Source organism: Galeopterus variegatus, unplaced genomic scaffold, assembly GCF_000696425.1.
Source record: "Galeopterus variegatus unplaced genomic scaffold, G_variegatus-3.0.2 Scaffold8970, whole genome shotgun sequence".
Classification (NCBI taxonomy): Eukaryota; Metazoa; Chordata; class Mammalia; order Dermoptera; family Cynocephalidae; genus Galeopterus; species Galeopterus variegatus.
Window position 1 is genome coordinate 32,809 of NW_007735081.1, and position 16,219 is coordinate 49,027.

The 16,219-nt window shown below is 49.2% G+C and overlaps 1 protein-coding gene across 1 annotated transcript; it reads right to left on the reverse strand.

Moving 5' to 3' along the window:
• Positions 1-4,477: 4,477 nt before the first annotated feature.
• On the reverse strand, positions 4,478-5,738 carry LOC103608909 (ubiquitin carboxyl-terminal hydrolase 6-like). Its single transcript, XM_008593297.1, has 2 exons — positions 5,602-5,738; positions 4,478-5,150 (listed from the first exon to the last, which is right to left on the reverse strand). Exons 1-2 carry the CDS (start codon positions 5,736-5,738, stop codon positions 4,478-4,480), a joined length of 810 nt encoding a protein of 269 aa, XP_008591519.1.
• Between the last annotated feature and the right edge of the window lie 10,481 nt (positions 5,739-16,219).

Sequence of the window (16,219 nt, forward strand, 5' to 3'; positions counted from 1 at the left end):
CTCACTGCTCAGAAGAGAGGGGCTTTGAGTAATCCTTTGCAGCTCTGTTGCCCAGGGGAAGTGGGGTGACAAAGTGGGGGGCAAAGCAAGAAAATATGGCATTAACTATCCTCCAAAAAAATACAAAAAATTCAATCTTTCTTATCTCTGTGAAACCAGCTTCCCCTCTTCTTTCTATTTATTGCATTCTGCTTCTAAGCAGGATTCTGTTATTTGAAAAATGCATACAAGTTACTGCAGCTCTTTGTAGATCTCTCTTGTGTGCGTGCTCAGACCCTGGCATGCATGTGTACATTTGCAATTGGGGGAGGATAATTTATGGAGAAATCAATGCATGTTTTGTTCTGTCTTTTGCAGTCCCAATTTAAAGAAAATGGTGGGCTTTCTCTCTCTGTCTCTTACACTCTCTTTCCCAAGCTTTAGAGATTTTACAGAATCCTAAATAAATGCTGCTGCTTGAGAGCAGCCACTTTTTGTGTCTTATGAAATGGAAAGCCATAAAAGACATTTTTCTGAGGTGTCTCTGAGGGCAGGGAAGGGGGTGAGAGCCCCGGAGAGCAGAGTGAGGTGGTAGCAGATGCTCGAGTGGTGGGACCTGCGCCTGTAAGTGAAAGGCAAAAGGCACCTTTGGGGAGGGCAGGACCCTAGTGTCAGAGTTTCTCTTTATAAACGAGCTCTGTTACCCCCTGGAAAAGAACAGCCTGCCCACCTGTAAGGAGGCCTCTGTTGAGAAGATCAGTAGGTTCTATTTTTCAAAGGTTGTCTCGACAATGTATCTCATCCCATGTGATCTTTCCCAATGGGGCCCTGCCACACTCCATCAAGGGGTGGGGTCTAACTCTTCTCCTCTTGAATCTGAGTTGCCCTAGAGATTGGCTTGTAACCTGAAGTCTTGCAGCTTCTGCTTGCTCCTTGGCAAGCTAGTTCTCTGGACACTCCTTCCAGGGATGCTCCATCCCAGAACCCAGCTGCTCTGCTGTAAGAAACCCAAGCTCCATGGACGGGCCATGTGTAGGTGCTCCAGTCAAAAGTGTGGCCAACTCTGCAGCCATCCCGGCCCACTTGCTGCCTCCAGCCATTCAAATCTTCCCTTCCAAGTCCCTGAGCATTGTGGAGCAGAGACAGACCATGCCCCCAGTGCCCTGATTGAATTCCTAACCACAGGATCCATGATGTGCTGAAATGGTGGTGGTTGTATGCCAGCAAGATTTTTGTTCTTTTTAAAAAATTAAATAGGCTTATTGATGTATAATTCATACACTATAAAATCCACCCATTTAATAAGGGTACAGTTCAATGGCTTTTAGTAAATATGTGCAGTTGTCACCAAAGTCAATTTTAGGACATGTTTATCACACAAAAATTTCACTGGGCTTTTTATGATTAATTTCCTCTCCTAACTTCAACCCCAGACAACTTCAGATTTGCTTTCTCACTCTGTAGCTCCTCCTTTTCTAGAAATTGTATATAAATGGAATTATAGAATATGAGTCTTTTGTGTCTTATGCCACTCTCTTTTGGGATAGTTTGTTAATGTAGTAATTAATATATGACTAGAAAACTCCCCTTCGCAGTTCCTAGGCATGGCATAAGCCATTTGGACAATTGTGCCCCTAAGGAGGGGAACAGTGCCCCAGTGATGACTGAGATCAAATTCCACCCGTAAGCTAATTTAAGTGGATTTAAAAGGAATTGATTTGTGATGTTTCCTGTTAATCTGAGTTGGTAGCCTAACATTCATTGTGGGTTATAATGTGATGATGCCAAGAGACAGATTCATTTTTAGAGAAGTATTTAAGAGAAACACAGATAGCTACAGAATGCAGTTATTGGTTAGCTTTGCTGCCGTGTGTGCTGTCTTTATGTTGGAAATGTGACAGATGTCATGCATCCGTCCTTCTGGGGCCACGACATGGACCTGCCACTTCATTTCTCTGTTCCAGCATTGTAGAAAGAGATGAAAGTCACATTACCAAGTGGGAAACTACTGTGCTTCAGGATTTTCAGGGAATTCTAGACTTTTAAAATTCCTTAAAAGTTTTGGAACTTTGTACTTTTATACTTTGCCATCCCAAATATCAAGAAGCCTGTCAGGAAGAATTGATTAGGCAAGTGAGCTGCTACTGATATGTTCCTCATTTATAGGAAAGTGGTAATAAAAACTGTGCAGTAAAAATCTGTAGGAAAGGGAGTAGGTGAAAACAGAGGTAAACTCAGAAAAGTGTTCCAGAAACCTAGAAGGAAAAGTAGGACCGATCAGAAAAAGACATCCAGTCTGTCCTCACCTCAGTTTGCACACGTGGAATCCAGCAAACACAAGTAAATGGGTTCTTCCCAGAACCTCCGGGGAGGGCACTCGCAGGTCTTCCCCTGGTAAGTCGGTGCATTTTAAAAACAGTAAAGAAAGAGAATACTGTTGACGGGGCTATGTCTGTTGCTTAGTGTGACTCTCATTTCTCAAACTGGTTTGTGTCTAGGTAATATTTTTATTGGTCTCTCTTAGATGCTTTAGTGTTATATCATCAAAATTAAAAAAAAAATTTAGACCTAGTTGTTTGCAGAAGATGCCATTTGTGGAGCGAGTTGTAACGGGGGAGGAGGCCACCTAGATTCAGTTCCAGAACAATGAACATGAATATGGAACATCAAGGAGCCGAGGACAGTCCCTAGGCAGTGAAGGTAATTATTATTCGTTGTCATCTTAAGTGGGTTCCAAGTTGGGGAGAGGATTACCTACTCATTACTCTCTCTTTGGAAAAGCCAGACTGAAAAGAGGTCTTTGGAGGTCACAGATTTTTAGGGGGGTCCTTGACTGTGCCTTTTGCCTTGACTCTGTCTTCATTCCCATGTTTATAAAAGTTTAGGATGAAGTCTGCTTGTCACCTTTACACACAGCTCAGCGTGATCACATCAGAGAAACTCCCCAACATCCCCTGATGTGAACGGAAGCTCAAACCCAGAGAGGAATGGCCATCGTGTGCACGTGTGACTGCTGGGTGGTGCTCTCTAGGGAAGGTGACGCCTCCTCCAGGAGTGGCCAGAGTCCCGCCTGGCCTGGGTCTGGCCGTGACCCTGTCCTCAGTGTAGTGTCTTATTCTGTACCCCGCTACTGGGCTCTTCCATGTTGCTCACCATCTAGTCCATGTCTCTTGCCACCAGAGCTCCAAATGCTGCTGGAGTCATCCGTCTCTGCCTCAAATTGCACAAAGTTCAGTTTTTTAAAGCACAGATTTTCTGCTTTGAGGACTCAGTGCTGGCGATCTGTTCCAGCCACTTCCTTACAGATTGTTGTTGTATGGACTGACGCAGATCCCAGCAGATTTCTCGGCCACTCCTCCGCGTGAGATGCTTTCTGCTTACGTTTGACCTTAAAACAAAGCCCTTTACTATCAATCTGGGAAAGTTTTATCATTATTATTATTATTTTGTAACACTAACCCTTTATTTTTTAGTAGCTGGGCTTGAGTCCAAAAGGGCTTCTCTCACCCCAGGAGGGAGTCCTTCCTAGGCAACACTGAAGATGACTTGGGGCTCTGGTCCCCTCCTGGCAGCCTGCTAGCTCTGTGTGGGCATCCTTTCCTGAGTTTTGGGGCACCTGCATTGCAGCTGCCCAGTTAGGCAGACCTAGGAGCCAGGACCCCTAGGCCTAGGCCTGCACAGTTTCCTGGAGAATGAGCTGTTGAATTTTGGAAGCAGGGTCCCAGTGTCCTGGGCTTGGCGTCAGGCATCTGCCCCATCGGTGCCCAGGTGGCCACTCAGGGCCCTGAAGCCTGGCCTTCCCGGCCTCCTTGTGTGATGGAGGCTGGTGCTCTGCCAGGGTTTTCCCTGCCTTGGCCCAATTTCCAGCAATGGCCAGGGCCATAGGTCCCTTCAGTTGTCACACTGGCTGTGGGGGGTAATCCTTGTGCCCCTTCCCTCCCAGGTCTTGGGTTGGGGCCAGCCTGGGCCCTTCTGGCACTGATACTTGAGCCCTGGAAGGGGGAGTCGGTCCCTCAGGTAAAGCGGCATGAGGGTGCAGGGCAGGCTGTTGGCTGGCTGGGGCTGGCAGGATGCCACGCTCACCCTCCTCTCCAGTCACCCACTAGTGTCCAGCCTCACCACACACATCTATTTTAGTCACCTGAGGAGCTGTCTGGGGCTGCAGGGCTGTGCCAAGTGCTGCCCTGGCTTCTTCGGGGACTGGGTCTGTCCCTCCTTCTGAGGGAGGTTGAATGCAGATAGCACTGTGCTGGGGGGTGACTTTGGGCTTGGGCTGGGCAGGGCCCGGTGATGGGACTTCAGTGAGTTTGCAGGACTGGGACTGTTCTGTGGTCCTGGGGGTGGCCAGAGCTCATATGGAAGGGACAGGGACCCAGCACTCCTGCTCCAAGCTGTCCCGGAGGAATCACAGGATCCCAGAGTCCAGGTCCGTGGGGAGGTTAGGATGTGAGCTCCACGGAAGGAGGGTCCATACTGCTGGTGGCCTGTCCTGTTGTCCCTATGGCCCCAGTGACAGAGTCACAGCCCTGGGCTCTGCGGAGGTCCCCTCCTGCCACTGGGCCTCAGCCTCCCGAAGCTGCTGGCCCTGTGCTGGGGGGCCAGAGAGGGCCAGCACCTTGTTCTTGGGAAGGGTCTCCACACTGAGGAAGGCCAGCCGAGGGCTGGGTGCTGGGGACACCAGCTCCAGGCTCAGGGCCTTCCTCGGAAACTCCTCAGGTGCTGCTGAAAGGAAAGCAGATGTGGTCAGCTTCCACACAGAGCCTATCTGGTCCTTCTGGGACAGGCCCCATGGACCTGGGTCCCTGGAGTGCTCCTGGTTGCTGCGTGGCCTCCCTGGCCTGACACTGAGGACATTCCTGCAATCGGGGGGTGGGGGCAGGTCACACTTAACTCGATGTAGTTCTGCCATGGGGGCCTGAAGGTGCCTTAGCACCTCATTGTCATCATCTAGGACCCAGTCCACAGACAGCTGGTCATGCAGAAACCCATGCGTGTCTTCCAGGGGCAGCTTCTGGAGGTGTTTTCTGTGAACCTCTAAGGTGGCGCAGGCCACAGCTGCAAGCAAATGCTCGCCCTCCAGTAAACAGACATCCCAAAGTCTCAGGGTGAGGCCGAACGGGGTCTCCTTAAAGCACTGAACGGCCAGTTTGTTTCCACTCCTGTGGTCATTCCTGGGTCATCCAAGTGCTTCTGCAGTTTGGGGAGCATTTTTCTGACAATGTTGCTCCTGATGGAATTAGAGTTCTCTGAAGTGTGGGGAATCTTGGTATGTAGAATCCTTGCAAAATATCACTTCTGAGATTAGCATCCTGTAACACTGCCAAGCTCCTGGGGTTTTGGAGCAAGCCCAGCAGGAAGGTATCTGTTCTCCTTCTGAGGAGCAGTGGTCAGGTCCACTTAAGAACAGGAGCCCAGACCCCCACCCTCTCCATCCCAGTTTTAGTTTAGAGACCTTCCTCTCCTTGCTTGGGCCTCTGTGAGAGGAGTGACCCTGCGTCCTAAATAGGATGCTCTGGGTGCTCATGAATCCAGAATTTTCAAGAAGCAACCACGGCCCATGGGACACCCAAGCCAGTGACTATGAGAATGAGGCCCGGAATGTCACTGGCTGGGAATCCTCACTGTGTCATGCACAGACAGGCCACCGGCAGGTGGAGTAAGGCCTGCTGCTCGATGCCATGGCGCTCCCGAAACATGATGTGGTTTGTGAAGGTGCGGCTGGCTTCCAGGTCGATCCTCTGTATTTCCTGGGAGAACATCTTGTCCTGCCCCTTCTCTCTGTCGTGCGGGGCCAAGAGAAGGAAGCGTCCCAGAGCCAACGAAAGACTCCCCGCCATAAACAGCCATCCTAACAGGGTCCTGGGAGAGGTTTAAACTCAATGACCTCATTTCAGGCTGAAACAGGAGTAACTTATAGACAAAATGCTACTTGGGAGTTTTCTCATTGCTCAAAAGCTCTCTTTTCCTTTGGTCATTTGCAATATCCTATTATTCAAGGACCTTTTGGTTGAAAAAAGTGGTATTTGAAAAGATGTGACAGTGCTATCGCTTTGCTGGTCACTGTGGCTTTTTTCTCCTTCTACCTATGGGACACACTTAGGCTGCCGTTAATTAGCAAGCGAGAAAAGACAAGAGGAAAGCAGAAGCTTTCCTGACAGTTAGGGAACTTTGAATTCATGTGCCCAACTTGCGGCTGTCGGGTGGAAATACGCTGGGACACGAGCAGTGATGTTGGGCACATTGAGCAGCACCCGTGAATCTTCACCTAGGTGGTCTTAGGTGGCTCTGCCTTTTATCTTTTGGAACAATCTGTGTTCTTTGCCATCGGTTGAAATATTGTTTTGTGTCTGAGCCAAATCCCATCAAGGCTTTTTAAAAAAATAATGAGTTGCAATCATTTTCTTAAAAAAAGGACAAAGAAAAGGCTAATCAGTAGAGGTGATATGGAAGGGGAAATTGGCGCGCACATGTCAAGTGATTTAAGCCCCTAGCAAGGGAGGGCTTTCTCTATCTGGCACAGACCTTGCGCGGCATATTTAATTGGGAGTTGGGTGGGAGGTTGGCAGCCATCCAAGCCAGAGCAGCCCCCAGGGGAGAGGTGTGTGTGAGAAGAGGGGGCGTGGGGTAGCTGAATACCTGAGCATTCAGAGTCATAAAGGTTTCTAGGCAAAAAGCATCTCTGCTCTGGACAAGAACTAATTAGGGAGGGTGACAAAACCCACATCACTGCTTCTCAACTCATTAATTCCTGCTCCTGGAGAATACAGACTTTTCTCCCAATAACTCAGGTCCCAGGCAGCAACGTGCATGTAGCTTGTGGTGTCACTTGGCGAAAGTCATGCTGCTGTGGGAGGCCATGCTGTTGAGGGCTGCGAGGTGTGTCTGTTTTGTAATGAAAAGGTGGTAGAGCCATGTAGAATGTTAGATGGAGCCTCACAATGAAAACGTGGTGCCCAGAAACCCCAACTTCTTTGGGAACGTAACTACCCTAGTGGCAAAACTTGACCTGAACCCCAAACCTCCTTATTCTAAGGCCAGTGCTTCCCTCGGCCCACTCTGAGGCTTACTGAGGTGTGTATTAGTCTGCTGGGGCTGCTGTAGCAAAACACCGTGGACTGGGCAGCTTCCACAACAGAAATGTGTTTTCTCACTGTTGTGGAGGCTGGAAGTCCAAGATCGAGGCGTCGGTGGGTTTGGGTTCTCCCAAGGCCTCTCTCCTTGGCTTGTAGACAGCTGCGGTCTCACTGCATCCTCACATGGCCTTTCCTCTGTGCTTGAGCATCCCTGGTGTCTCTTGTGTGTGTCCAAGTTCCCCTTCTTTTTTTTTTTTTTTGGTGGCTGGCCGGTACAGGGATCTGAGCCCTTGACTTTTCTTATGAGGACACCGGTCAGATTTGAGAAGGACTCACCCTAATGCCCTCATTTTAACTTGATCACCTCTTTAAAGGCCCCATCTCCAAATGTGGTCACATTCCGAGGTACCAGGGTTAGGACTTCAATATATGGATTTTGGTGAAACACAGTTGTGCCCACAGCAGGGTGTGCCAGGGACACTGAGAGCATGGAGGAGGATCACAGCCTGTCCTCCTGTGGCTTCCGTGCAGTCCCCGACCCCACACAGCAGCCATCATTCTCTCCTGCCAGCCTCATGTCAGTGTCTTTTTTGTCTTGGTGATGATCTTGTTTCTCAGTTACCGACCATTAGAAGGGACCCACATGCCACCAGGGGTTGGTGTTGGCTCTCGGTATTGGCTGTTGTACTTTGAAATACCTGGAGGAGATCACATGGGGATCTAGAAGACACGGTGGGCTTGAAAATGCTCTGGGGTGCTCCAGAGAGGGGTCCTAACTTCCAAGCCTAACTTCTGTGTTTTAGACGTCCTTTTTTTCTTTCTCGAGGAATATACTTTATATAAATTTGCTTTGATCACACAGAGTCATGTAACATTTTAAAATAATTTTTTCCTTTGATGTCGTGAACATAATTTCTGTTATGGACTGAATATTTGTGTCCTCCCCTTCTCTGGCAATTCATGTGTTGAAGCCCTAACCTCTGACGTAATGGTATTTGGAGGTGGATCCTTTGATATGTCATTAGGGTTAGATGAGGTCGATGAGGTCATGAGGGTGCGGCCGTCATGGTGGGATTTGAAGCTTTGTAAGAAGAAGAGAAGAGAGATTGCTCTCTCTTGTGGGAGAAGGGCATGCGAGGGCGCAGTGAGAAGGTGGTATCTGCAGGCCAGGAGAGAGCCCTCACCAGACACCACCCCTGCCAGCACCTGGTCTCACACTTCCAGCCTCCGGGATTGGGAGAAAACACATTTCTGTTGTGTAAGCCACACAGTCTGTGCTATTTTATGGCAGTCTGAGCAGTTTAAAACAACTTTTTAGAAGTGGAATGAACAAAAGCAGTGGTTTTAGAGAAAATGCCAGATCTCGGATGTATCAGATGCATGCCACGCCACAGATACCTCCAGATTTCTTGAAAAATACTAATCTTTTCCATGTACAGGGCTTGGAAGTGCACCATTCTACCAGGATGCACTGACTCACGGGGAGGCACGGGGACCAGGCTGCTTTGGCCTCAGCCCATGCAAGAATCAGTCCCCAGCCCCTGCTGTGGCACTGTCCCGTGTGGCTTGGCCCCCTGCACGCTCCTCGTTGGGCTGCCAGATGTGTGGGAGGAAAGGAAGGTGGCCTGATCTCTCGGTGGGCTCAGAGTAAACTGCTGTCCATACACCCTGCAAGTCAAAAAGGTTTGCTTGGAGGAAGTAAGTCACTGCCTCAGTTCTCTTTTGGTTTTCAAAATGTGCTGTGTGTGTTTGTGCATGTGTTCGATTTGTGTTTAAAGACACAGTCTCTGCTCCCTGACTTCAGCTGCAGGTGGGTAGATGGGATGTTGGGGGGCATGTGAGACCCGGGGAGAGAAGCCCAGAAGGCCACGTGATTGTTGCCATGCGCTGGCTCTGCTGTCTCTGCATCTTGCTGTGTCTTTCTCCTCCTGGAGAGCAGTGGCCGGGAGGGGATGGGAGGAACCTGCCCTGGAAGTGTGGACGCGGAGGAGGCGTGGACGTACGTGGTACACAAAGGTGCAGCTGGCACCCGAGAGGCCCTGCCCTCCGCTCTTGCTGTCAGGGGCCGCGGCCAGGGGAGCTGCTTCTGCTCATCTGAGCCACGTCCTGCTCTGGGGCTCACGGCCCACAGCTGGCACCCGAGAGGCCCTGCCCTCCGCTCTTGCTGTCAGGGGCCGCGGCCAGGGGAGCCGCTTCTGCTCATCTGAGCCGCGTCCTGCTCTGGGGCTCACGGCCCACTGTGACCTCTCACCCTGCTGACTTCAGTGTCCTCATCTGAGAAAGGGCAGAAATTTCCATCATGCCCGTCTCACGGGGCTGTTGTGAGGATTAAGTGAGAATATACGTGCAGCTCAGGAACATATATTTGTAATACGTGTGCATATATGTACATATCACATTCCTATGTAATATGTCTGCATGCACGTGTGTGTTATACGTGTACACATTACATACATGTGCGTATGTATAGGTACGGATATATGTATAGGTGTGGGTTGTTCCGACCATCTCCTCGTCATTGTTTTATGTGAAATGTGGCAATAATGGGGGACTAAGATACAGAAGGAAAGTTTTATTTTATTTTAAAATTCCAAAAGGATCCCACGTTGGGGGAAGCAGGAGGGTGCAGTGAATGCATTAGTTCATTTGTGGTGAGAGGACTCAGGGTTTTACGTTACGTGTGGACTACGAATTATTTCCAGGTTGCTTCCCCAAATCACATGCCCGATGAAAAAAACAGTGGTCAGTTGGAAATGTCAAAAGAAACACAGAAGCGTGTGCCTCCAATGTCTTTAGGACTCCTAGGAAAGATCCCAGTTAGTACTCCAGAAGTGTCCAAAGAAGTATTCATTATTTTCCTAAATTAAATGTGTGTCTCCCTTCCCTCCCCATCACTTTTCCTGGTTAGAGTTGAACTTGTCCTGGCCGAGGGGTGCTGTCTGTGCTTGTCTGCCGTACCGGGTGGACTCCGTGGGAGCTGGGGTCAGGGACCGCAAGGGGACGCTCATTTGTGCCCTCGGGGTGGGGGCAGAACCTGGCTGCCTCAAGTGGTCTTCGCCAGCCTTGGCTGTGCTCCAAGCCCACCCAGACTCAGGCAGGATGGCACGACTACCTGTGAACGGGACCCGCGCCTGAGCCAGCTTGGAACGCAGGCCTGAGTTCTGGATCCCCCACTCCGGGCCAGTCTCTGGACATGACGCAGAGTTGATGAGGAGGGACACCGGAGTCCAGCCTGCAGGGAGGCTACCCACACTCGAGAGTTGTCCTAGAAAATAGCAACCACCCCGTGAGAGTTTCGGGAAGCTCTATGCCATTTTTTTTCCCTTTGGTTTTGTCTTTTTCAATGATATCCACCTCAGTGGCCATTTCTTTTCTTTTTTCCTCTTGAAACATGACTTAATATTACATTTCATTTAATGATTTTCCCCCGTGCCAAAATATATATATATATATATATGTTTACTTTATATATATATGTGTGTGTGTATATATATACTTTATATATATATATATTTATATATTATATTATAAATATTATATATATATATATATGTAAGGTAGCTTATCGAGGCACTGAAAGAGAATAAATAAATTGAAAGGGAACTCGTGGTGCATGGAAAGTAAAATGGAGATTAAGACTCTGTGTGTGGACCTACAGAGCCGGTGTACTTGGCTTAGAGTTGTCTTTGGTTCTCAGGGAGGCACAAGCTCTTCCCCATGGGCTTTCTGTGCTACTGTAATTTGTGCAGGGCCCAAAGGTGCTCACAGAGCTGCGTGGCCCATAAAGGCAGTCTGCTCCATGCTCTAGTCCTCTCTGTCTTCCCTGACTGATGTCAGATGCAGAGGATACAGCAGAGGATTCTCAGGCCCCAGGGAATGGCAGAGCCACAAAAAGACTGTGCCTGGGTCCCTGAACTACTGTGTGGAAGAGAGCTTCCCACTGACAAGCAACACCTGCTGGAAATTTATGCGAAAGAGAAATAAACTTCTGTTGTGTTTGGAACTGTTTGTTGAAGTGGTTAACCTGGCTCATTAATAGGCTTTTCGTTGTACTCGGAGCAGCCCTGAGAACATCGCGGGCTTGAGCGACAGTCAGAATCGTGTTGGCTGTCGGCCTCTATCCGGCTTCACTTTGAGATTCTGGACCTGTCCTCGGCGTCCCGCTGGTGCTGTGCGCTCCTTGGGACTGCTGTGGATTTCTGGTCTGTCGCTGGAGTCTCCCTTGGTCTTTGACTACCACTCTGTTGCTGCTGCTGCTTGCTTTCTGACCATCCAGAAGTGGAGAATGACTTTTTCTCAGTGGACCAGAGCTTTTGCTCCAGCATTAAATATTCAGATTACCGGGTCATTGCAACTTTTTGCAGGTAGCTTTTTCCTTTCCCAGCACATTCGCCAGGACATTACTTCCCACACTGTTCAGTGAACATTAGTTTAGTACATGACGTCAGTAGACATGTGGGGACAAAAAAGGGGCTTTGTGGTCAGGTGACTGAGAAAAAAATTGAATTAGGTGAAGTTAAAGATTTCCTTGATGCAGGACTTCTCAGAGCTTTTAGTATCTAGTGAGAGGGTCAGCAAGCTTTGGCCCCCAGACCAAATCTGATCACCACCTGCTTTCGTAAGTAAAGTTTACGGGAACACAGCTGTGCCCATTCCTGCTGTGCTCTCCATGGCGCTTTCCTGCCTGGGCGACAGAGAGCATGGCTACAACAGAGACCACATGGCCCACACGGTGGGAAATATTTACTATGTGGCCTTTTAGAGAAAAGGTTTGCTAACCCTTGCTCACGTGTCTCTGAAAGGAGGAATACACATGGGTTCACACTTATGGGTTGGCCCTTACTTGGCCACAAATCTATCTTATCCTTGGACCCCCTATTAGCCTCTTGAGAGCTTCCAGTATTCTTGGAAAATGTCACTGGTGGGTTCAAAGGCCCTGGACTTACCCTTGGTGCCACCTTGTAAACATATGGCCCCCCATTTCCACCTTCTTCCCCAAACTCAGACACATTGCTAGTATCCCTGACCCATCGTCCCACCTTCCTTCCTACACTGAGTTCCCCGCCTTGTCTCTGTCCAGCTCCTCAGGCCCAGGAGGCAGGGTTTGCCTGCCTCGCTCCTCCTCATCCGTGTTCTAAGAACGATCCGTGTTCCTGAAACTCTGCCTCCCACTCACTGTGAGAGCCCTGGATGGCAAGGTGTGCAGTCACCCACAGCTCTGCAGGTGGACAGACCTCCTGCACCCTCACTGACAGCGACCCTGAGTGCAAGGAACCTGACCAAGGGTGTGGCCACCTATAGTAACTCGGAGGCCACCCTCCCACCTCCTATCTCCGGGCAACTTTAGGTGTGCAAATAGCTCAGGGAAGGATCATTTTAAATGCCTTTAAAGCCTGATTTGTAAATAATCTAAGACCTAAGACAGAGCAAGTTAAATATTTATTTGAAGATTATGTCTCTAAGGAGGGATTGTTGAAAATTAGTGAGTACTTTGCCATCCTGGCGTTCCCCTCCCATGCTGGAGGGCATATTATTTTTACGGCTGTGTTTGACAGCCAGAACAAGCCTCTGTAGATTTAGTGGTTGTTTGTAGTGGCATTTATGTGTTTGAATGAGCTGTGCAAACAAGAGGGGGGGAGGGAGGTGCGGGTAGTTAATTAACTCTGAGAATCTCTTCGCCAGCACTTCCATGCTCAGGGAAACGCTGGTAAAAGAACCATTCACAGGTTTAAAAAAAAAAATAGCCACATGAAAATCCTTCTCTTAACATGGCAGGTTTGGAAAACACAGCAAATCAGCACTCTGGCCATTGTAGTATTCAGGCTCTCCAAAGTGAAAGGCTTGCTTCTGAGCAGGACATGTATGTGGCCACAACTTTCTGGATGAGGAAACCAGCAGCCCTGGCAGCTGCTAGGATAAGGCCAGTCCCTCATTCACCAGGTATTTTCTCATCACCTGGTAGTTCTAGGCCCTGGGTATGTACATATCGTGTACATGTACAGGCCAACCGGCTCTTTAAGGGGTACGTGGAAAGGTATTTGAAAATTTGCTTTTTTTTAAAAAAATGTATAGATCTATAGTGAAAACCAAGCTTGAGGGGAAACTTTGTCAATCAATATATTGGTTTTACCCACCTACAGCACTTTCATCTCCAGGGGAATTTTAACAGAAGATAAACTGAGTGGGGAAGGTGGGCACCTGGACTCTCATCCCACTGTCCCAGAGGCTGTCTGTGAGTTCTTGGGCAAGTCCCTCACCTCTCTGGGCCTCACTTTAAAATGAAGAGGTTGGATTAAATGAGTGTTCCCTCAATTTACATGATTATAAGGATCACTTGCAGGGTCCAGTTCAATAGACTGGGGGTCAGGCTTGAGACTGCGATTCTAATAAAGATCCAGGTGATGCTTAAGGCACCAAACATTAGAGAAATACTGGATTAGATGATCTTTGTGGTTCCCTCTGGGTATGACATTTTAATATCAATGTCTTTTCCAGGAGCTGCCTACTCCTTTCAATGGCTAGCTCTGGAAACGCTTTTATTAAGAAGAGTCTGATAATCACTAGACTTTTCACACAAGGAAAAGAGGAAAGTGTAAGAGAAAGATCATGCACAAACATTCCCTGATTATCGATGCACTGTGCCTACCAGGTGCTCTCCTTGAATGTGGGATAAGTGACATAGATGGGGCTGGTTCCCTTAGTCATAAAGGGCAGGACCAGACCCCTCTGTTGTGTCATGGCCTAGGAAGGGTGGAGAGTGTCTGCGGGGTGGGCATGCATGGAGCAGGAGGTTCAGTGCTCACAGGCCTTGCTCTCACTCCCTCCTGAGCTCCCCTGCAGCCCCTTCCTCCTGGGTCCTGCCTGTAGCACTCGTTCTGCTTTCCACCCCTCTGCAAGGCACGCTCACACCTATTCCTTCCTCCCACCGCAGATGCTGGTTCTCACTTAGCAGCCCACTCCTTGTGCATGGGAGTGAACTGGGCGGAGCTCCCTTTGCTGTGCATGGGGTTTCTGCAGTGCCACCTTCTCCTCCTGCTCGGGCTTGGGGGCTCAGGCGATCCCTCCTCCACTCATGGTCCCCTCCAGGCACAGGGGGCAGGGGAGGTACCGGCTTCCTGCTCTTCTGATTTCTGGGTTGCCTCGACATCTCCTGTTTGGCTTCTCAGCTCTCCCATAATCTTGGTGTTAGTTCTCTAGTAAGAGGCATAGATGTGTTTTTCTTTTCCTGACTTGGCCCCCAAAACCCCAGTACTCAAAGTTTGTCCCTAGGCCTAATCTCTGTTCTGAGACTCAAAGCCATCTATACTGCGGTAGCATCTGGCAAGTGAGTGGCTGAAATGCTGTTATGTCATTCTTAGGATGTCCCAGACTGAATGCACTGACTGTCCCGATTCCCTTCCTCCTCTGTGTTTGCAGTACACAGTGCTGACTGCTGCCGTCGCCAGTGTTCAGATTCCCGCTGTCCTCTGCAGCTCTTCCTCACGTTCCACGTCCCCAGCACTACTGAGGACACCGGCTGACGTGTCTGCATCCGCTCCCTCGCGTGCATCCCCACAATGCTGCCTTAGGCTGGTGTCCTTCCTTGTGCTGCAAAGGCCTCTGCTGGTTCCCAGCTTTTGGTGTCTTCCCACCTCCCACATCATGTGTGCTCCTGGAGCGATATTCATTAAGCACAGTTCCTTTCCATTGCCAGGGACAAAGTAAAGGCCACTTCTCAGGGCAAATGGGCTCCTCTGCGGTCTCACCCACGTGCACAGCCTCGCTCTGGCAGGTGGTGCCACCCGCCACTTCTCAGGCAGCCTTGCCTGTCCTGCCTGCCTCTCAGAGGGGACACCCTTCTTGTCCCCAGCTTCCAGTCCTGGCTTCGTGCCAGCTCCAACCTAGAGCCCGCTAATCCTCCTATCTGGAACTAATCTCTTGTTCCTCGACGCCTCCTGCGTTTCTTTGTTCTCTCCTTTGCTTCTTACCACATTCTACCTCATAGGGTAGCCATGTGGCTTCTGTCACCCTCAGATGCTCGTTCACATTTACAGCTCCTGTCAGATAATTGGCACTCGGCGGAGACTGGGTGGAAGGCATGTTATGTCACTCAGGGAACACATATCACATTTGTGATTTACAGCAACGCCTTCATATATTTTTCTCTATGTTTTAATCTATCTCTCCATGCTGTCAATCAGCTACATTGCTATTTTTTTTTTGGAAATAGTACTCTCTTCCCTTTTTAACCCAGTCCTAAATATAATCAACAGATATAATTTATTAGACTAATTTTCCCATATGGACTATTTGAGAGTCTGTCACATGCACGTGTTAAGTGATTTATGTACATTATTTTATTTAATCTTCTCAAGGAGGGATTCTTTTTATTTTATAGATGAGAAAAACTAAGGCTCATAGAGATTAAGGAATTTTATCAGCATCACACAGCTGGTAAGTAGCTGGACCGGATCTGAACCCAGGTCTACATGACACAAAACCCCACATCATAAAACGGACAGGTTCTTCCTTCATCCTGGGGGAGACTGATGAGAAAAGATACAGTTTGCATCCACAGAGCAGATGGGAACTCCGCCCGTGGTTTAGTAACCTTGATTACCCGACACTGGTGAGGTGGCCCACCTTGCACCGTCTCTCCTCTGGCTTCCTCCAGAGCAGCACGGACACCTCTGACTGAAGCCCCGCACCCCACACTTCCAGTTTAGCTCCTCATCAGCTGCCTGCAGTGAACCCCATCCTCACCCCCAAGTGGGCACCTCACCTAATTCTCAATAGCTCAACAATTGAAAAACTGTTTGTTCTTACAAGAGAACCAGAGGTGTCAACCTGGGCTTGCGGGGAGACGGGTCTTGCTGTCACTGTCAAGGACGTGAACTGAGTAGCAGAATTTCTGGCCTGGACTCCACGCTGGGTCTGTGCAGCCTGGGGCTGGTGGCAGTTCTGTCCTGGGTTTCTTTCGCCTGCCAAGTTTGTCGACCTATGGGGCGTGCTGAAAGATGTAGCTTTTTGGTTAGCTCTTTCTTGGGGCTTTTGGATTCTCTTGCTTTCTTTCCCTTTTAGTTTTCTTTTCAGAGAGGCTCAGCTTCCTCATTCATTGCAATAGCCTGAAGGCACCGAGGCATGGGGGTCTGGAGGGGCCGGCTGCAACCACGAATCCTCTGGGTATA